Source organism: Gopherus flavomarginatus, chromosome 4, assembly GCF_025201925.1.
Source record: "Gopherus flavomarginatus isolate rGopFla2 chromosome 4, rGopFla2.mat.asm, whole genome shotgun sequence".
NCBI classification, from domain to species: Eukaryota; Metazoa; Chordata; order Testudines; family Testudinidae; genus Gopherus; species Gopherus flavomarginatus.
The window spans coordinates 1018107-1039694 of record NC_066620.1 but is presented as its reverse complement, the minus strand read 5'-3'; the positions used below and the strand labels follow the sequence as shown (position 1 = coordinate 1039694).

The 21588-nt window shown below is 48.3% G+C and overlaps 1 protein-coding gene across 5 annotated transcripts in view; it reads left to right on the top strand.

The window, feature by feature from the left end:
* Positions 1 to 21588, top strand: part of GALM (galactose mutarotase) — a 69764-nt gene that overhangs the window by 31682 nt on the left and 16494 nt on the right. For 3 of the 5 annotated variants that reach the window (XM_050951474.1, XM_050951475.1, XM_050951471.1), the window contains 4 exons: positions 1141 to 1358; positions 6362 to 6516; positions 11386 to 11592; positions 20576 to 20657. In XM_050951474.1, coding sequence (XP_050807431.1) covers positions 1163 to 1358; positions 6362 to 6516; positions 11386 to 11592; positions 20576 to 20657 — 640 coding nt within the window. In that variant the 5' untranslated portion in view covers positions 1141 to 1162. Of the gene's footprint in view, positions 1 to 731; positions 963 to 1140; positions 1359 to 6361; positions 6517 to 11385; positions 11593 to 20575; positions 20658 to 21588 lie in introns of those variants that run through there. The other 2 variants (XM_050951472.1, XM_050951473.1) reach the window with 2 other exon arrangements.

Below are 21588 nucleotides of genomic sequence, written 5' to 3'. Positions count from 1 at the left end.
AGGAGTTAAAAGCACGATTGCCAATTCTTGCAGTTTTATTGTGAGACTCATGACATTTAGTATGTTTCTTAACTTCCAGCTCCTAGAGTTCTGTGATTAAATGGGAATCTCAGTTTTCAGTTAAAAATTAAGTTTCCAGCCTTCAATTGTGGAGAATGCCTGAGAATGTGACCCTTTAAAGGCACAAACCCAGAAGGCAAACAAAAAAAACCTGTGAACATTTATTATTTTGATAAATCTCATGATTCTGAGGCCCTGACTCATGATTTAGAATGCATGGGGGTTGGCAGTGCTGAAGGAGAGTGTCCCCAAAGTGATTTCTAGTACATATCACTTCCAAGTCTTAGCAGATCGCCTTTCTTCTCCAGCACACACAAGTTATCATTGTTGCCAATGCTCACAATTCTATTGTGAGTCTTGCCATATTTGGTGATTGTCTTAAATCTCCAGCTGCCAGAGTAAGATGCTTATGAGAGAATCTCAGCTTCCTTTTAAAACAACGGTAAGTTTGCAAAAAAAACCCTTGAAAATGTGATCTGAGTGTATCCTAAAAACTCAAGTGTCGGAAGGCAAATAAAATGACCCCAAAATGTATTATTTTGTAAAATCTCATAATTTTTAAGCCAGTCTGGTGATTTTGGGGGTCTGACTCCAAATTTTGAACCCTGGAGTTTGGTAATCCTGCATTTTGAAAGTCTCTCTGCCCTTTTATTCTAGCTCAGGTCTCTCAAAACTACAGGCCACAGCCTACAGCTCTCCCCTTCTTGGTGCCAGCAGTGTGGACTACATATCCCAGTATGCAACCCTCTATCTGAAGCTTGAATGGCTGGACCCCGTAGTGTTCACTTGCTGCTGTTATGGGATGGAGTAGCTGGTAGTCGCGCTATAGAGGAGGTTGTAGCTTAGTTTCTGTTTGGCAGAATATTGGCTGGCCTCCCTGCTGCAGAGAGGGGCCAGGAAAGGTCTGTCCCTGTCTGCTCATCTGGCTTGGCCTGCTTGGGGGAGGATCATGTGATTTCCTGGCTCCGAGCCCTGCCCTGTTTGCAGTGTGTGTTTTCTTGCTGCTGCCTCTGCTTTCTGGATTTCCTCTCCTCAGCTGTCTGCTTACCTTGGTGTTGTGGTTTCCCTCTTGTTTTCCAGAGACATCCCGCTGCGAGGTGAAATGACAGAGGTGACCAGAGAGGTGTTTGGACACTTGCCCCAGAAGGGAGGAGGAGGGGCTGTTGAAAAGTTCCTGCTGAAATCAGACAGTGTTAAAGTGGAGATTATCTCCTTAGGCTGTATAATCACGGCACTGGAAACCAAAGGCAGGGATGGGAAGCTCTCCGACATTGTCCTGGGTTTTGATCACTTGGAAGGTGGGTTTAAATCCATTTTTTCAAAGACAGTATGCATTGACCTAGCTTCTTGGTTATTTTCTTTCTGATTCTTTTCTAAGGCACCTCTCACTAGGCCCCTGGTTCTCCATGGCCCTGCCCCCAGCATAGTCCTCTGCTGTAGTGCACAGGGAGTGCAAAACACTACCATATCCCAGTGGTGTTGTGTTCCATCCACCCACACTGGTGTGAGTGACTACTGCGTTATGGGCAAGGCAATGGAGAGGCTTCTGTTTCAGTCAGTGTGTGTGGGGGGAAAGGAGGAAGGTTTGCAGGTTGCCATTTGCTTCAGTGGAAGCAGGATCAGACCCATATTACATAGAATCCCCACCACAAGAGAAGAAAAACTTCCTTCCCCAGTCCAGAAGGACTTTTGCTCTTTAGAACAAAGACTTTCAATCACAGCACAGCATCTGGGACTTTACAATTAGGAAAGAGATGACTAAGGGGGGATATGACAGAGGTCTATAAAATCATACTGGTGTGAAGAAAGTGAATAAGGAAGAGTTATTTACCCCTTCATAACACAAGAACCAGGGGTTGCCAATGAAATTAATAGGCAGCAGGTTTAAAGTAAAGTATTTCTTCAAACAACACAGAGTCATCCCATGGAACTTGTTGCGGGGGGATGATGTGAAGGCCAGAAGTATAACTGGGTTCAAAAAAGAATTAGATAAAATCCTGGAGATTAGAATGTAACCCCATGCTCTGGGTATACCTAAATCTCCAACTGCCGGAAGCTGGGACTGGACAATAGAGGTGGAGCTTTCAAAATTACCCTGCTCTTTGCATTCTCTCTGAAGCATCTGACACTGACCAATGTCAGGGCCGGGATACTGGGCTACATGGACCGTTGGCCTGATCAGTAGAGTTGTTCTTATGGCCATGAGATACATTATTATAATTTTGATTACTGTAGCAGTTAGAGGCCCCAGTCAAGAATGAAGCCTTGAGAAGGAGGATGGTCAAATGGTGAGGGCCCCAAGCTGGGACTTAAGAGATCCTGGGTACAGTTACCTGCTCTGCTGTAAACTCCTTTTGTGACCTTGGGGAAGTCACTTAGTCTCTCTGTGCCTCAATTCCCCAGCTGTACAAGGGGATAATTTCCCTGCCCTGCCTGATGGCAGAGCTGTGCCAATAAATGCAGCAGCATGGGAAGTGCTCAGATATGGTGATGGGAGCCATAGGAGAACCTTAGATAAATTGTGCTAGGTGTGTACAACCACAAAATGGGATAGTCCTTGCCCAGTATGTAACCTTTACCTCTTAGTACCCAAGTGTCTCTCTGTCGATTGCACTGGAGTTGCTCCTGATTTACACACCTATGCAAGTGAGATCAGAGTCAGGCTTGCAAAACTCGAAAATGGGTCAGGGGCCATGTGTTTGTTCTGTTTGTACAGCACCTAGCATGGTTCTGGCCCATGGCTAGGGCTCCTAGGCACTAGGGTCATACAGATAATTAATAACACTGAATGCTGTCAATCCCCGGCTGTCCCTGGCTGCAGCAGCAGAGCTGGATGAAGAGGCTGGGGACTTATGGATCATTTCAGGGCAGGTGTTCTATGTGCAGGTGGCAGCAGTATGGATGCTAGCACAGGAAGGTCTATGTGAGAACTGACAAGGGGGCGGAGGAGGCTGGCAACCTTGGTGCAGCAGAGCAGGTGGGGTTGGTGGACAAGAGGTGGGAGTGGGCATGCAGTGAGTGCAGAGTCACGAAGACCCATGGAGTGAAGACAAGTAGCTTGACCCCAGTGTGGAGAAAGAGGGGAACAGGTGGAGAGGCTTCAAGAGGGGGCAGGCAGGGTAAGTGATCCAAGAAGTTGTGCTTTGTATGGAGAGGAGGGACAGCAATGCGGATGGTAGAGGCCTGAGAGGACAAGCCTGAATATTCAGGGCTCCAGGAGCGAGGGGTCTGAGTGGACATTTCTGACTAGTGCCTTACTAGAGTGGAGCTGACAGGCCTGTCTGTTACTCTGTTGAGTCTAGTTCTTAAAAATATTTAGTTCCTGATTCTGCCCATCTCTTGCTCATGAACTACAATGGAGCAGTGCCACTGAAATGAATGGGTTTCCTCAGACTAGGGGTTACTCTGCATTACGTTGAGCTGGGCCCTTGGAAAGCCCATGAAATAAGGCTTGACGGGGAAATGGCTGCCTTGAGGTCATTGTATCCCTAAACAGATCTGAGCCAGGCACGCAGCACAGATGAGTCCTGCAATAAGCAGCTAGTCAGTCACCACCTGACTGCAAATAGGTGCTTTCTTCCTGTTTTTAAGGCAAATTATATGAGCCACTTGGAGCTCCATGGAGTGACCGCTGAGGACAGAATGCCCCAGCTGTCACATTGGGACCACGTTCTCACCTCTTCCAAATACTGAGGAAGCACTCCGAATGCTCGCTTAGCTCCAGAAGGGAACACACACTCCAGACTTGCTGGCAGCTCTCTGGCAGACACATATCAGGCTGCTTTTATTTCATGCATTCCCTCCTCCTTGTTATCTCACAAATTGCGTGAAAGTAGGATGCCAAATTCTACTTTCCATTCTCGATGGAGAATCTGAGAGCAGAGCAGAGACCATGTATTAATCTGTTTTTTTTGTCTAAGGAAAGAAGTAGATTTGGATGAATGGGTTTGGTGTCTCTGGTTATTAGGGTGCATGTGTTACTATGGTGAAGCACTAATTGGTTTCTGTGCAGATTTTAATTTTCAAACCTTTCTAAAATTCATATGCTTAGTTAGGGTGGTTCAGAAATTGGCCTGTCAGTTCAGAGTCTGGGTCAAGTCTGGGGTGAAAATTTGGTGACAGTGGATGACAGTATTCTCTAGAGTACAGACCCCTCCCCCAGCCCCCAACAAAAGGGAAAAGACCTGTTTTTTAAATGTCAGTCTTCTCGTAATGCATAGATATGGACCAGACAGGGGGCGCTATCCCCATGAAGCCCACATCACTGCACTGCCCTTGCTGAGACCTAGCATCAGTACCAAGAACTTTTTAGCTTGAACACCTGTAAGCTATTGGAGTTTACTTTGTGAGCTCACCTGCTGTGAGCCATGTTCATCTTCTGCAGCAGTGAGAGAGTGTTAGGGAGACCTTCTCACACAATATACCACAAGGGAAGGGGAACTGAGTTGGGAACTAGAAACTAAAATTAAAATTTCTTCCCCTGACAGTGAGAAATATTTCTGTGCATTTCACACCTCTTAATAATAACCCAGGTTGCCTATATCCCTGTCCTGAGGGGAGACTACCATCCTTCCCCTATGTAGCAAATAAACATCTGCTCAAGGGCCTTTCAGGCAAAGCCATGAATAGATCCCATCTGGAATACTGTGTGCAGTTCTTGTGTCCCATGTTCAAGAAGGATGAATTCAAACTGGAACAGGTTCAGAGACGGGCTACAAGGATGATCCGAGGAATGGAAAACATGCCTTATGAAAGGAGACTCAAAGAGCTTGGCTTGTTTAGCCTGGCCAAAAGAAGGCTGCGGGGGGATATGCTTGCTCTATATAAATATATCAGGGGGGTTAATGTTAGGGAGGGAGAGGAATTATTTAAGTTTATTACTAATGTAGGCACGAGGACGAATGGGTATAAACTGGATATTAGGAAGTTTAGACTTGAAATTAGACGAAGGTTTCTAACCATTAGGGGAGTGAAGTTCTGGAACAGCCTTCCGAGGGAAGTAGTAGGGGCAAAAGACTTTTCTGGCTTTAAGACAAAGCTTGATAAGTATATGGAGGGGATGTTATGATAGGATCGTTAATTTGGGCAATTGATCTTGGATTACCACCAGATAGGTCTGCTCAATGGTCTGCGGGGAGATGTTGGATGGGATGGGAACTGAGTTACTGCAGAGAATTCCTTCTTGGGTGCTGGCTGGTGACTCTTGCCCACATGCTCAGGGTTTAGCTGATCGCCATATTTGGGGTCGGGAAGGAATTTTCCTCCAGGGCGGATTGGCAGGGGCCCTGGAGGTTTTTCGCCTTCCCCTGCAGCGTGGGGCATGGGTCGCTTGCTGGTGGATTCTCTGCAGCTTGAGGTCTTCAAACCAATTTTGAGGATTTCAATAACTCGGTCCTGGGTTAGGGGTTGTTATAAAATTGGATGGGTGGGGTTCTGTGGCCTGCCTTGTGCAGGAGGTCAGTCTAGATGATCATATTGGTCCCTTCTGACCTATGAGTCTATGAGATCCAGTCTCTAAAGACTGGCCCAAGGCTCCCCCCCCCTCAGCCCTGCCGCCCTTTTAAGTGAATCTGCCAAGGTGGCTTGCCCTAGGCAGCAACATAGTGTCCATATATTGATTGTGAATACGACAAGGGCTGCAAGCAGGAAAAAGACAGTCTTGTGGCTGTGGCAGTGTACTGGGGCTCAGAAGATCTAGTGTGTGTCCTCCCACAGCCTGCCTCTGGGATGCTGAACAAGCCAATTACAGTAGCGTGTTTTGGAGGTGACCACCTGGCTGAGATCTGCACAGATAATGCCTCACCTCCATGGTATTTAGCAGGAAGGGTTGCCTTGTGGCTAATGCATCAGACTAGTGCTCCAGGTGGCTACACTGGGTGGGAAGTGTCACCTTAGTTCTCCATTTCCTGGCTTTTTAACATGTACATCTTGTTTAGGCGGCTGTTCTTGTAAAAGGACCTTAAACTCCACAGTTCCTTGTTCGGCAGCCATGAGTTTTGAGAAATGAAACTCTCCCATTCTGGAAGGGCACGAGGAGTGCAGGGCAGTTGTTGGGTGTGATGGAAATGGACATGCACCTCCAAGATATGCAGTTGGGGATGCCTTCTAGAACTCAAATTAGTAAACAAATGGAGACTTGCAGACACCTTCTACATTCTCATCTTAAATTAAGACCCTTGTCTTATTGCCAGGACTGTTTTTCCCACCCCCACCCAACCCTACTTTTTGAGCTCCATCTGCCTGGCCCTAGGGATCACAGTCAAACTAGAACTTTATTTTGAATGAAATTTATTTTTGTTAGGTTATGTCAACAAACACCCCTACTTTGGAGCCACTATTGGGCGAGTTGCTAATAGAATTGGTAATGGGAAATTCACGGTGGAAGGAAAAGAGTATCAGTTGGCCCTCAACAACCCACCCAACTGTCTGCATGGAGGGAACAAAGGGTTTGACAAGGTAAATCTGATCATGGTCAAACTGATTCTAATCTGCCTTGTTTTCAATCAGGAGCATCCTGTTAAAGGAAGAGCTTGATTTTAGTATGCTTTATCCCTGTGTTATTGATGTTTGAGGACAAGCTTTCTGTACCTTGAAAGTTGACACTCTTTCCAAATGGCTTCCTTATCATGCTAATATCTCCTTGTTTTACAATGATCCTTCAGCTCTGTACGATTAAAACACCCAATCCCTGCAATTTGCACCATGCAGCTTTTACAGCTGGTAAGCTGCTCCTGTTTAGGAATATTGTCTGCTGCCCAACTGGCCCCTGCCGCGGGTCTGGGTCTGGACTCTGCCTGCTGGGTGACTGTGGAAAGCCATTTCTCCTCCCTGTCGCTCTGTTACCCCTTGCTCCCCTTGCCATGGCAGGGACCTCTTCAGTTTTAATTTTAGCAAAGACATCTTTTATCTCAAATACTATTATACACTGGAGTCAAATGGATTCTAAAAAAAAACTAAATAAGGAGTTTTAAACAGTGTAAGTCTCTTTCCCAGTACTTGTCTACATTTGAAAACTGTCCAGTGTTTAAACTCAATTGAGTGTTCTCCAGTTCAGAGTGCTGACCTCTGTGGCCAGAGTAGACAAGGACTGGATATGTCAGCAGTGTAATAGCTGTTAGCCATGACTAGCTGAGTGGTGTTGAGCAGTACCAGTTGTCATCTAGCTGGTCAGCTTGAAGTCATCTGATTCAAAGGTTCCCAGGCAGGTTACTGTATAGCATTATGTTCTTTCTGTTTGGAGAGATAGACGGTCTTTGTTATAAGTTTGAGATATTTTCCTGAAATATCTTCCAAATATTTTCTATGAAACCCATTTTTTTCACACTTACAAATTTTGATTTTGTTGGTTCTGTTCTTTTCAATCAGCTACAGAAATAACTATATATAGCATTAACGAAGTCCACTCTCAGAGCTGGCTCATGTCCTCCAAAGTGCAGGAATTAGCAGCTTTGCATTGAGCACCCATCTTTAAAGATCAAGATAAAGTTTAATGCCAGGTATCCCCATTTTGTAAAACACTCTTTGCCATTATTACCATACTTCCCATACAAGTATCAACATATCTTTTTTGTAACCTGTATTGGCTGCCATTTAAAAGACCCATTTGTGTTTGATCACAACCTTGTTTTGTTATCTGTAGGTGCATTTTGTTCAGTTTCTAAAAATAAGTATACAAAACTTGGACTGTAAGCTCCTTGGGGCAGAGACTGTTTTTTTGTTCTGTGTTTGTGCAGTGCCTGGCACAGTGGAGTCCTGGTCTATCACTAGGGCTCCTAGGTGCAGTAGCAATACAAATAGTATCATTTTCCAATATACACATGACCTCAATCACTCAGGTCCAGCCTCTTGTCTTTTGGAATGTCATTAGAGGCTCAATCCTGCAGGGTGCCCAGCACTCTGGTCCTGATCCAGCAAAGTCCGCAAGCACCAGCTTAACTTCAAGCACATGAGCTGTCCCATTGAATTCAGCAGGCTGACTTATGTGCTTGAAATTAAGTATGTGCTTAAGTGCCTGGCTAAATCAGGAATAGAGTACTCAGCGCCTCTTAGGATCAAGCCCAATTTCCCTAGGGCTTCACAGTGGTGTTGGAACAGTTTTTAGAGTGGGGGTACTGAGCTGCGCACCCCCTCCACTTACCCATGTCTGTGCCCCTCACCGCCCCCTTGAGCTGGGGCCAGGAGCAGGGCTGTTGCTTCAGGAGTGGGGGATGCAGACAGGGTAAGGGGGCAGAGGCTGGGGTCACAGCTGGGGATGGGTGCGGAGTCCTGGGCCAGGGTCAGGAGCTGAGCCCCAGCCGTGGGGCTAGCAGCCTGGACCCTGGGTGCCAGGCCGGGCACGGGGCCTGGTGACTGGGACCCCTGGTTGGTGGCTTAGACTCCAGGTGCGGCACCAGCGGCCGGGACGGGGGCCAGCAGCAGAGCCCCTGGGTGTGGGGCAGGCAGCCAGGACCCTGTGCAAAACCTGGGGGTGCTGCAGCACCCCCTGCACCCATAGTTCCTGCACCTATGGGACTCCAGCTGCCTTAGAGCCTTCATGGAGAGAAAAAAACCAAATATTTAATTTAAAAAACAAAGTAGAAATATATGTACATTTAATAGCAAATCCTCTCAGACAGTTGTTTTCGTCCATGAAGCTGCTATTCTGGGCTTGGATGACTGTTAATGGCGGGTGAGGTTTTGTGCGCTTGTGCTTTTCTTTTAATCCTGGGGGGCAATGTTCAACAAAAATTGTCAGTTCTGTGGGAATAGAATGCTGATTTTGGGGACCAGAAAACCTTAATGATCTTTCTTTGAATAGTCACTTCAATGAGATTTCCCCTTCAGTTAGTTAGTGTGTATGTACAGGCTCTAATAGGAAGGCCTTTAATCACCCAAGAAGTGCTGTTACCACAGTGCAGTAGATGTCATGTTACCAAATAGTCATGTTATCAAAGCAGTCGCAGTGTAACCAAAGGCCAGATCCTCAGCTGGGGTAAATCTGCATAATTCCACTGATCTGCACATTTACATCAGTGAAGGATGTGAGCGAAAAATGCATAACATTTTTTTCCTATGGTTTCTCCTACTGCACAATGAAAATGTCATCACTGAAGTCTTAGCTGCAATAGTAATTATACAGTAGTACTTATTCTGAACATGTAGGTTATTTCTTTTAAACATTCTCTGAAGATTATTTTAAACAGTAAAGAAGAGATTTCAGGACAGAAATTCAGCTTCGCAAGCAGGACACAATGTCCTGTGCTGTTGTTAAACTGACAGCTGGGAGAAGAGAGAGAGAGAGAGTACTTTTTGCAACTACATCTCCTACCACACAGACCGCATGATAAATAATGTTTGGCGCTCCAGAAAGCTGGTAAGGAACTAATCTTGCTTTCCTGGTCTGAGTTATATAAAATAGGTCAGGATTACATAAAATTACATCCTTGCCATGTGACAAGGAGTTAGTAGCCACTAACTGCAGCAACTATTTTTACACTCTCTGACATTGGACTCTCATTTCCCCACTAGCTAGATTTGTCTACCTCCTTCCTTCTCTGTATGCTTGCTGTGGTATAGCTGCTTAGAATGCATGGTCAGTACTTGTAGCAGTCCCACTTGCAGAAAGGCACATTACAATTGACCTGATTATTTGATTTCCATGTCTGGGTCAAGACCATGCACATCTGCAAAGAGAAGAGCATGTGAAGGTCCATTCAGCCATGGCAAATAGAGAGCAGTCTGATGTAACTTCATTCCAATTAGAAGGAAGCTGACCAGGGAACTTGGAGGATGAAACTCTACGCGGTATGAAAATACTGCGATTCAACTAGTTATTGGTCCCGTCCGTGTGTCCAGAGAGCTGGGGAAATCCCAGAGTCTTTGCCGTCCTGACCCAAACCCAGAAAGCAAATACACAGGATTATAATTTGCCTATGATTTCCCCTTTTAGAACACCTTCCTGCCATGGAGCTCAAAGCACTTTCCAAGTGTGAATGAATTAATACTCAGGATAGCACTGTAAGGCAGGTAAGCATTTATTATCCCTGTTGTAAGGGTAGGTAAAGTCAGGTACACAGAGATGTGCAGTGGCGTGCCAGAGTTCTCATCACAGTGCAGCTTCTGAAAGCTTGCTGCAGTGCTGCCTCTCTAGCTCAGCTTGATGGTGCTATGAAAGAAGAAAGCAAGGAAAAGAGGAAGAAAGGGGTAAGCAACATGTATGTGACTTGGAGCCTCATGCTGTGAGTACATTGCATCTCACAAGCTAAGCAGGATTGGGCCTAGTTGTGACGCCAAGGGACTTGCTTCAGCACAGACAATATTCCTTGCTCTGTGTTGGTCACGTACCCGTGCTTCCGCATGGTGCCGTGGGAGCATGGCGCCTTTCTGATGTGATTCTAACTGTTTGTGGTCATTCTGGGTATGTCTACACTGTAAAAAAAGACCCATGGCAGCGAGTCTGAGTGCAGGTCAACTGACTTAGCTTGTGGGGCTCATGCTGCATTGCTGAAATAGCAAGGTGGACATTGCCTGCTTGGGCTGGAACCTGGGCTCTGAAACCTGGCAGGAGTGTGTGTGAGTCTCCGAGCCTGAGCTTCAGCCTGAGCAGAAATATCTACATGGCTGTTTTTAGCCTCATTGCCTGAGTCCTGTGAGCCCGAGTCGGTTTACCTGGGCTCTGAGACTCACTGCCATGTTTTTTTTGCAGTGTAGATGTACCCTAAAGATCCTGTGACACTTATCAGAGGCGTTTGAGAGTTATCCCTAGTGCTCTGATTGGACTCCAGCCTTAGTTGTTCTGTTCCTCAAACTTCTCCCCGTCATTTCAGTTGAATACAGGGTTTGTTTTCACTTCCTATTTTAAACTGTGCAGCTGAGGAGCTCCCACCCTAAGAGTGGGCTAAGTGATCCCTGAATTAGATTGTAAGACCTCTAGATAAAATGCAGAATATAAATTTGTTTTTAGATTATGTATCTGAAATATACAGGACCTTGAGGAAGTGAGAAATAATACTGGTTGGCAGCCTCTTCTTCCTATGTTAAATCCCACGTGTAGCACAAGAGAAGGGTGTTACTCAGTAAAATATTATGATTTATATTACTGTGTCACTTGGGAGCCTCAGTCATGGATCAGGACCTTATTGTGGTAGGCACTGTACAAGCACAGAACAAAATAAGGCTCCTGCCCCAAGAAGCTTACTGTCTAACAATGCTATGTCACTGTGGCTGTAAACAAGAATTCTGAGAGATGTGTTTGCCTCTGGAAATGGAGCCATGTCAAGTGTCTTGCATGTGGTTTTCAATGGAGGTAGAGAAATGAAATGAATGTCAACAAAATTGTTGTTGCAGGTTCTCTGGACCCCGGAGGTGCTGCTAAATGGCATACGCTTCTCCAGAACAAGCCCAGATGGTGAGGAAGGGTATCCTGGGGAACTAAAAGTCTGGGTGACCTACACACTCGATGGTGGGGAACTCACAATAAACTACCGAGCTCAAAGCAGCAGCACTACTCCTGTTAGCCTGACAAACCATGCCTACTTCAATCTAGCAGGCCAGGTAAGGTGATAATCCTTGGTACTTCTCCTGCTTTGGAAGCATGGCTGAATTCATCTCACTAACCTAAATGTCTCGTAACTCTCTCATGAGCTACGTTGTCCAATGATCTTATTCTGCTTGCTATAACATCAGAACAACTAACACTTTAATACATTGTGAGGGGAGGGGAACCAAGAGTCCTGTGCAAGTTGGGGCAGGATGAGGGAGGGAGACGCTGGGGCTATTCGTGGTGTGGGTGGTCAGAAAAGCCCAGTGCAAGGGGGTTCTGGGCAATTAGGGACATGCCCTGCTCAGGGAAGTTAAGTTAGCACCAGGAGAAGCTACTGTGACTCTTTCAGTCTGTTTGGATTCCTAAGCAAGTGCAGAAGGGACTGCATACAGGATAGTGGCCTGTGATGTACAGAGCAGACTAGATGATCACCTAGTCTTTTCTGGCCTTAAGCTCCCTGACTCTGAGAGAAAATGAAGCTTGTTGGGGTCACGACCACTCATGGCTTTTGGGAAAATGGCTCTTCTTCTTCGAGGGCTTACTCATATCCATTGCAGTTAGGTGTGCGCGTGCCGCGTGCACGTTCGTCTGAGATTTTTACCCTAGCAACACTCGGTGGGCCGGCAGGGCGCCCTCTGGAGTGGTGCCATTATGGTGCCTGATATATACCCCGCCGGTCCATCCGCTCCTCAGTTCCTTCTTACCGCCCATGTCGGTCGTTGGAACAGTGGAGTGCGGCTTAGCTGATCTCCACCTCCCTAGCTCTTCGCTCGTTTATATAGTCATTGTGTACATAGTTCGTTCTCTATAGTTCTAGTTAACTTTTATATTAGTAGTTTTTATAGTAGTTGTGTATATAGTTAGAGGGGATCGGGGGCTAGCCCCTTCTCCTCCCCCGGTACTGGGGCCCATGCCCGGTTTACCGGGCTTCAAACCCTGCGTGGCCTGTCATCGGCCGATGCCCGCAGGAGACCCGCACGACTCCTGTTTAAAGTGCCTGGGCGAATCCCACCTTGCGGACAAGTGCCGAATCTGCAAGGCTTTCAAGCCCCGGACGAAGAAAGAGCTGGACATTCGCCTCAAGCAACTTTTGATGGAGGCAGCTCTAACTCCTCCATCCTCGGCACCGACCCAGGCACCAGGGACAAGTGCCCCCTCCGCACCGGAGCGCACGGTTCCTGTAAAGACTCAGCACCAGCCTTCACCGGCTCAACTTTCTGGCCGGCATCGATCCCTCTCCCCGAGGAGCAAGAGGCACAAGGCCCCTGCGGCACCTGTATCTACATTGCAATCGGAGCGTACATCCAAGACGGACCGCCCGCACCGTCAACTGCTGCGGCACCGCTTGCCTCTGCACCGTTGCTTCTGGTCTCTCAGGAGCTGTCGAGTCCGGTGCCTACCAGCTCCCCGGCGCATGCTGTGGTCGAGCTCGTCGTGCCCTCCACGCCGGAGACCTTCTCCACGGCTCGGGAACTAATTGCTCTGACGGAGCCTGAGCTGCCTCGACCCCCGGCACCGCCGGTGCGGGTTGTTCAGTCATTGGGCAAGCCCGCCATGATGAGGCCATCTTCTCCGGGCACTGCGGAATGCCGCCAGTCCCGATCCAGGTCCCGCGGACGCTCTCGGTCCCGCCATCGCTCCCGCTCCTAGCGCCGCTCGCAGTCCCGGTACTGCTCTCCATCCTGGTACCGGTCGTACTCGCGGCACTGCTCGAGATCTCGGTCTCCATCACGGTACTCTCGGCACTGGTCCAGATCCCGGCACCGCTGTACCTCTCGCAGCCGATCTCGGCATGGAGATGTGAGGCACCGGTCGACCTCCCGGCACTGCACTGGTCGCAGGTCCCGGTCCTGCTCCCGGCACCGCTACGACTCTCGGTACCTTTCGCCGGTACCGCGCAGACAGGAGTCCAATGGACACAGAGACCTGGTCCAATCGACTTCAGCTCCTCCGTGGCCTTCGCATCATCCATCCATCTCCTCCCATGCGGACAGTGCCTCCTACGGGGATTCAGATATGCATGCCCATGGCCCGGACCACGGACCTCACCAGTGGTCCTTTTGGACACCTTGGGCATATCATCAAGCCCAAGGCGAACCGACTGGCCCATCACGCTCCGGTCACTCAGAGCACCGTGTGCCTGAGGCCACCGTCAGCCGACCTCCTCCTGCTGGCACAGAGGAAACCAGTGCACACGCTTCGGACCCGCATGATCTTCCGGAGACGGAGGTCCCCCCGGACCAGGCGTCAGTGCAGGACCCACTCGTCCCGGGGCTGTCATCCTCCTCTTCCCCGGATGAGGCAGTAGCGGGCACGTCAGCATCGGGGCCACCTCCGATTGACCTCTGGTCACACCAGGACCTTCTGCGGCGTGTTGCCCAGAATATCAGCCTGCCGGTAGAGGAGGTTCCAGAGGTGGAGGACCCGGTGATTAGCATCTTGTCCGCAGAGACACCCACCACAGTGGCTCTCCCCTTCATCCGTTCGATCCAGGCTAGAGCAGACACTATCTGGCAATCCCTGGCTTCCATCCCACCCACAGCCAAGGGGGTCGAACGGAAGTACATGGTGCCTATCAAGGGGTATGAGTACCTCTACGTGCACCCCGCTCCCTGTTCCTTGGTGGTACAGTCCGTCAACGAACAGGAGCGCCACGGCCAACAAGCCCCCGCACCTAAATCTAGGGAGGCCTGGCGCATGGATTTGTTGGGACGGAAAATCTATTCCGCGGGAGGCCTCCAACTCCGCATAGCGAACCAACAAGCCCTCCTGGGTAGATACAATTACAATACCTGGGAGGCGGTCGGGAAGTTTGCCGAGTTGGTTCTGTAGGATTCCCGCCAGGAATTTGCAGCACTCCTGGAGGAGGGGAAGAGGGTCGCGAGGACCTCTTACAAGCCTCGCTAGATGCCGCCGATTCGGCAGCTAGAACGGTCGCCTCTGGCATAGCCATGCGCCGTATATCATGGTTGCAAGTGTCCGGCCTGCCACCTGAGCTGCAACATACCATACAAGACTTGCTATTCGATGGACAAGGCTTGTTCTCCCAAAAGACGAAAGACTGCAGAGTCTAAAGGACAACCGTGTAATTATGCGTTTGTTGGGAATGCATATGCCTCAGACTCAAAGACGGTCCTTCCGTTCCCAACCTCAGCGCCCTTACCTCCTGCCTCGGCCAAGGCAAGACTTTGCCAGAAGATGAGGTCGTACCAATCGCAGATGTCAGTCTGGACCTCAAGGTGGTAACAATTCTGGTCCCACCAAACCAACACCGGGACCCAAATCAAACTTTTGAGGGTGCGCCCGAGAGCAATGTACAAATTGCCTCCCCGGATCCCTTTCAGTTCTACAACCGCCTTTCCCCGTTCCTTCCGGCGTGGTCCCAGTTGACGTCAGATCGTTGGGTCCTATGTACGGTGGAGCTTGGATACCATCTTCAGTTTGTTTCACCCCCTCCCTCGCACCCCCCCTCCTCGTCCCTCTTCAGAGACCTCTCTCACGAGCAGCTCCTCATCCAGGAGGTCCGCAGGCTTCTCTCAATCGGAGCTATAGAGGAGGTACCGGAGGAGTTAAGGGGCAAGGGGTTTTATTCCTGATATTTCCTCATTCCCAAGGCGAGAGGGGGCCTCCGGCCTATCCTAGACCTGCGAGGACTCAACAAATTCATCAAAAGGTTCAAGTTCCGCATGGTATCCCTGGGAACCATCATTCCTTCCCTGGATCCCGGAAATTGGTACGCCGCTCTCGACATGCAGGATGCATATTTCCACATTGCAATTTATCCCCCTCACAGGCGGTATCTGCGCTTTGTGGTAAACCATCGACACTACCAGTTTACTGTCCTCCCCTTTGGCCTTTCCTCGGCCCCTCGTGTCTTCACGAAGTGTATGGCGGTCGTCGCTGCTTCCCTATGCTGTCGTCGAATACACGTCTTCCCTTACCTTGACGACTGGCTTATCCAAGGTGCCTCCGAGGCACAAGTCATCAGCCATGTGACCATTATCAAGGACCTGTTTATGCGTCTGGGCCTGATTCTCAATCTGGACAAGTCAACTCTGGTGCCTACGCAGAGGATAGAATTTATCGGGGCAATGCTGGACTCCAACCTGGCGACGGCCAGTTTACCCCCCCCCAACCGGTTTCAGGCCATAGTCTCCCTTGTCCAAAGTCTTCAGAGTTTCCCAACAACCTCTGCTCGCACTTGCCTTGGTCTCCTCAGTCACATGGCTGCATGCACGTTTGTCACAAAGCACGCCAGGCTGCAAATGCGTCCTCTCCAAATCTGGCTCGCCTCTGTCTATCAGCCAGGCAGAGATGCCATAGACATCATTCTGACAGTTCCGCCGAGCGTTCTCGGCTCCCTCGACTGTTGGTGAACGTCGTCCCGGGTGTGTGCAGGCCTGCCATTCCATCCTTCCCAGCCCTCCACGTCCCTAACAATGGACACGTCCTCTCTGGGCTGGGGTGCTCACCTAGGGCACCTGCGCACCCAAGGCCAGGAGTTGACGCTACACATCAATGTCCGGGATCTGAGAGCGGTCCGGCTGGCGTGCCAAGCGTTGCAGCGCCATCTGCAGGGCCGTTGTGTTGCAGTATTCATGGACAACGCAACGGCCATGTATTATATAAACAAACAGGGAGGGACACGGTCCTCCCCCTTGTGTCAGGAAGTGATCCAACTGTGGGACTTCTGCATAGCCCACTCCATAGACCTAGTAGCCGCCTTCCTTCCAGGAGTCCGGAACACACTCACAGATCACCTGAGCAGGTCCTTCCTGGCGCACGAGTGGTCCATCCGTCCAGACATTCTCCATTCAGTGTTCTGGAGGTGGGGCTTTCCCCACATAGATCTCTTTGCCTCCCAGGAGAACAGGAAATGCCAGGTGTTCTGCTCCCTACAAGGTCGCTCCCCGGGCTCCCTGTCGAACGCATTCCTCATAATGTGGACGGGCCACCTCTGTTATGCCTTCCAACCCTTTCCTCTCGTCCAGTGAGTTCTTCTCAAACTCCGCAGGGACAAAGCCCGCCTTATCTTGATCGCTCCGGCTTGGCCGAGGCAGCATTGGTACACCATGCTGCTCGACCTATCTCTGTCAGACCCGATTCCCCTGCCACTCTGCCCGGACCTGATCACGCAGGACTTCGGCAGGCTGCACCACCCGGACCTGCAGTCCCTTCATCTGACTGCATGGCTGCTGGCTGGTTGAGCCAATCAGAGTTGCGTTGTTCCGCCGCAGTGCAACAGGTGCTGCTGGGAAGCAGAAAGCCCTCCACGCGGTCAACATACCTCGCTAAATGGAAGCGCTTCTGTCACTGGTGCGCCCAGCAGGACCTTTCTCCGCAGTCTGTATTAGTCCCCACTATCTTGGACTGTTTATGGTTTCTCAAAGAGCAAGGTCTAGCGATCTCTTCTCTAAGAGTGCACCTTGCAGCTATTTCCACCTTCCATCCTGGGGAGGCTGGCAGTTCCGTTTTTTTCCCATCCTATAGTTTCCAGATTCCTTAAGGGCTTGGAGCGACTCTATCCCCAGGTCAAACGCCCAACCCCTACCTGGGACCTGAACCTCATCTTAACCAGGCTCATGAGGCCCCCCTTTGAGCCTTTAGCCACACGCTCGCTGCTGTACCTGTCCTGGAAGACAGCGTTCCTAGTCACTGTCACCTCGGCTCTACGAGTCTCAGAACTTTGAGCTTTGACTGTGGATCCTCCATATACGGTGTTCCATAAGGACAAGGTACAGCTGCGACCACACCCGGCGTTCCTCCCTAAGCTCGTCTCTGCCTTTCATGTTAATCAGGACATCTTCCTGCCAGTCTTTTTTCCAAAGCTGCACTCATCGCAACGGGAACAGCAGCTGCATACTCTGGATGTCTGCAGGGCTCTCGCGTTTTACATCGAGAGGACCAGACCCTTCCGACGTTCACCTTAGCTATTTGTAGCGGTAGCGGAATGTATGAAGGGCATGGCAGTCTCTTCCCAACGGATTGCATCTTGGGTGACATCCTGTATTCGGGCATGCTATGACTTGGCTCACGTCCCGACTGGCCATCTCACCACCCACTCTACTCGGGCTCAAGCCTCATCTGCCGCGTTCTTGGCCCATGTTCCCATACAGGAAATCTGCCGCGCGGCCACCTGGTCTTCCATCCACTCCTTTGTATCACACTATGCATTGGTCCAACAGTCCAGAGACGATGCCGCCTTTGGCTCAGCGGTCTTACATTCCGCAATGTCTCGCTCCGACCCCACCGCCTAGGTAAGGCTTGAGAATCACCTAACTGGAATGGATATGAGCAAGCACTCGAAGAAGAAAAGACAGTTACTCACCTTTGTAACTGTTGTTCTTCGAGATGTGTTGCTCATATCGATTCCACACCCGCCCTCCTTCCCCACTGTCAGAGTAGCCGGCAAGAAGGAACTGAGGAGCGGATGAGCTGGCAGGGGTGTATATCAGGCACCATAGCGGCGCCACTCCAGAGGGTGCCCTGCCGGCCCACCGAGTGTTGCTAGGGTAAAAATCTCCGACAAACGTGCACGCGGCGCGCGCACACCTAACTGGAATGGATATGAGCCACACATCTCGAAGAACAACAGTTACAAAGGTGAGTAACCATCTTTTTTCTACTCCCCATTGTTTCTGGGCCAGGAAACCCAGAACAACCCAACCAGCTAACAAAGCGTTAAATAACTTCTGCTTCAGTGATGCAAGTGTATCCCAGTGTCATAGGTACTTCACTTTGTGCTGACATGTCCCTTGGTCTGACCTCATTCTACTAGTGCCTAGAGCCCCAGCTGAGATCAGGGCCTCCACACTAGGAGCTGTAGACAAATGTAGTGAGAGAATCCTGGCTCACAGTCTAACTAGACAAGACAGAAAACAGCTGGAAGGAGAGCAAAACAAAGGCATAGAGAGGGAAAGTGAATTGTCTAAGGTCACCCAACAAGTCTACAGCTGAGCTGGGAGTAGAGCTCATGTCTCTTGAGTCACCGTACCCTGCCATGTGGACCACACTGCTTCTCAATTACATTTTGCTCTCATTACATTTATAATCAGGCATGAAGGCAAAGGTATAGAAAATAAATTCTCCCAATACTGCTGTGCAGTGAGGATTGCGTCTGACAGCATTGTTACATTCTTACACTTAGATAACAAGCCTCTTTGAAACATGCTAGATAGAGATAGTTTAGAATTTCTATGTAATTTAACTATATCAATGCCATTGTTTTAACAACTGCAGTGTATCATCAGTGTATAGTTAATTGGTTAATGATAAGGCAAAGTAAACAAATATAATTTGCAGCATAAGCACATTTTATGGAGCAGACATAACACCTACAGTGTGTGTGTCTCTGTGTGAGAAGTTGTTACCTTGATTAGAAAGTTACACGCACATTTAAGGGCTTGATCTTGCTCCTATTTCAGTTGGGGGGAGGGGGAGTTTGCAGATTGCTATTTGCTTCAGTGAAAGCAGGATCAGACCCATACTTACACAGAATACCAGCCACAAGAGAAGAAAACCTTCCTTCTCCAGCCCAGAAGGACTTTTGCCCTCTAGAACAAAGACTTCCAACCACAGCATGCAGCATTTGTGACCCTGACACCTTCTGATCTACTGTAGTGCCAAAATGGCTTGTAGCTTTTGTTGGGATACACTTTAGTATTGCTCTTTTGATGATTTGTAAAAGCTTATTTAGGCACTTTAGTTTTTTTTGTTTTTTTTTACATTTTTTTGCTAAACAAATGTTATTTACATACTGAAATAAAACAGATGGTTTGTAAAACCTAGACAGAATGTGCTTTATTTGTTCATGAAAGATAGCTGGGCTGTTATGGAATTTTGAGGGTAAGACTTGGAAAGTGAACTGAACCCCCTTTACTGCGAAAGCTAGAAAATGTTGACTTTTCTTAGAAACAGATATTGACCAATAGCCATTGGCAATATCAATGGTAAAAAAAACATTTTGCTTTGGGATTTACAGATTTAATTGGGTTAGACATTTTAGATACAACAGCTACACAAGGTGGAGTTACTTGATTTAATTTTTTGATAATTAATAGTAAGATGCCATGACCCATTTGGTTTTTGTAATGGCCAAATTAGAGAATTGCATACTGAAAAACACTTATGGATGATTTTTTGTTACAGCAAAGATTTCATGGTTTCAGCATTATGAGGATTGGCCTGATTTGGAAAAAGATTTGGGGGATTTTTTTTTTTCAATTTTAGCAGTAACTTTATTTTTTTACACTTATGCTTTTGTTTAGCAAAATCGTTAACATGTTTAACCACAGTTGCCTGCATCTTAGCCTTTTTTTTTTTTTTTTTTTTTGTAATTTAGCAATTTCTTTAAGGTACAAACACAGAACAAAAAAAACAGTCCTTGTACCAGAGAACTTTCAGTCAAAGATCCAGATCGTCAAAAAAAATCAGTGGGAGTTACGTGCCTAAATACCTCTGAGGATCTGGCCCCAAGAAAGTGTCTACCTTAGGTTTTATATGGTACCTTCCCTAGTAACTTCCCTCTGTGCAGTAGGGGAGAAAGCAGTAAGGAAGTGCAGAACAGGCAGACAGAGAGGAGTGCTGTGGGTGTGGAAATTTCTAGCTCAGTACAGTTGACAAGCTTTTCAGTATGCCCACTGTACCAGGACACAAAAGCTGTCATTCTGACAAGTATTCTGTTCTTGACTGTGTATAGAGCATTGATAAGGCTATGAGTGTAATGAGCAGTGGAGTGGGATTAAAGCCTTGGGATTGTGAGGGTTGCTTTTGCCTCTGTCTGCTTCCTGGGTAATGTGGAGACTGTGCCAGTTGTAGGGAAGCTCAAAGTCACTAACGTTTGAACGCTGCAATCCAGTAACATGGGCTCTGCTGGAGTTTGTGGTCAGTGTCCATGTGGTTTGATAACTACCAGTGGAAAACACCCTGCACAGATACCTGGATGCATGTAAGGGGTACAGTATAAGTGTAAACATTTCTTTCATTGTCTCCTAGGGATCACATGATATCTACAACCATATGGTCTCCATAGAAGCAGACTCTTACTTGCCTTTGGATGACACCCTGATCCCTACTGGTTGGTGACTTTGAGAATTGCATTTGTTTGAGGGGAGGGGATTTTGTAGCTCAGTGGGAGCAGGATTGGCTCTAAGGTGAGGAAAGTCATTCTTAAACATAAGTGAAGTTTCTTATTCCATTAGGAAATTGTTTGATCCTTCTGTTAGCACGAAAGGGGGTCCAAAGTCACACGATAATAGCTCTCCTTGGGTGAGGCAGCTCCGCAGTTTGCACGGAACTGACCCTTGCCTCACCCAAACATAGTTGGAGAGCAATTCCCTACGCCCTGGTGTGACTGATTGCTTTGGTCTTGTAGCCCCCATTTTGGTGCTGGTACCTGCTCCACGGTTAACTGAGGTTCAACAGATGAGCCTGATGTTTGGCCTCCATTTAAAATCCCCCCAAAAGCTCCGTGTGTCTCCACACTGAGAGGTTATATCTGGGTCCCATCTGGGATCCTTCCATCAAATTTGAAGAGATCAGACAAAGTTCTGAGGGGATCAGTGGCATTCTAAAAGTCTAACACTTTTTGCCATGTACTGCAGAGGAGAGGGCTCTCTGACCTCATGTGTATGCCAGCTAGTGAGTCACATGTCCTCTGTACAGCGACACACTAGCTCCGTGTCTAAAGAGCTCACGTGCCTAGGCTGTACAAAGAGCACTTGGTGAGGTAACACATCATCCTGCTTTGTTCCAGAGATGTGGGTGTGAAACGAATTACATAGCCATGTGTTCTGAGATGGATATTTTCCATATGTCACATGCAAGGAAGAAAGCTGAGAGGTTGCTTTCACCACAAGGGCAGAGTTAAGGGGATTTGTCTGCCTTAACTGTGAATTTCTCTCCTTTCAGAGGTTTAACTATTTTGGGAGCTCAATTCAGAACTTCTTGGGTTTCTATCTTTTTTTTAAATCTAGCACCCTTGAAAGGTGATTTACATTCAAACCACT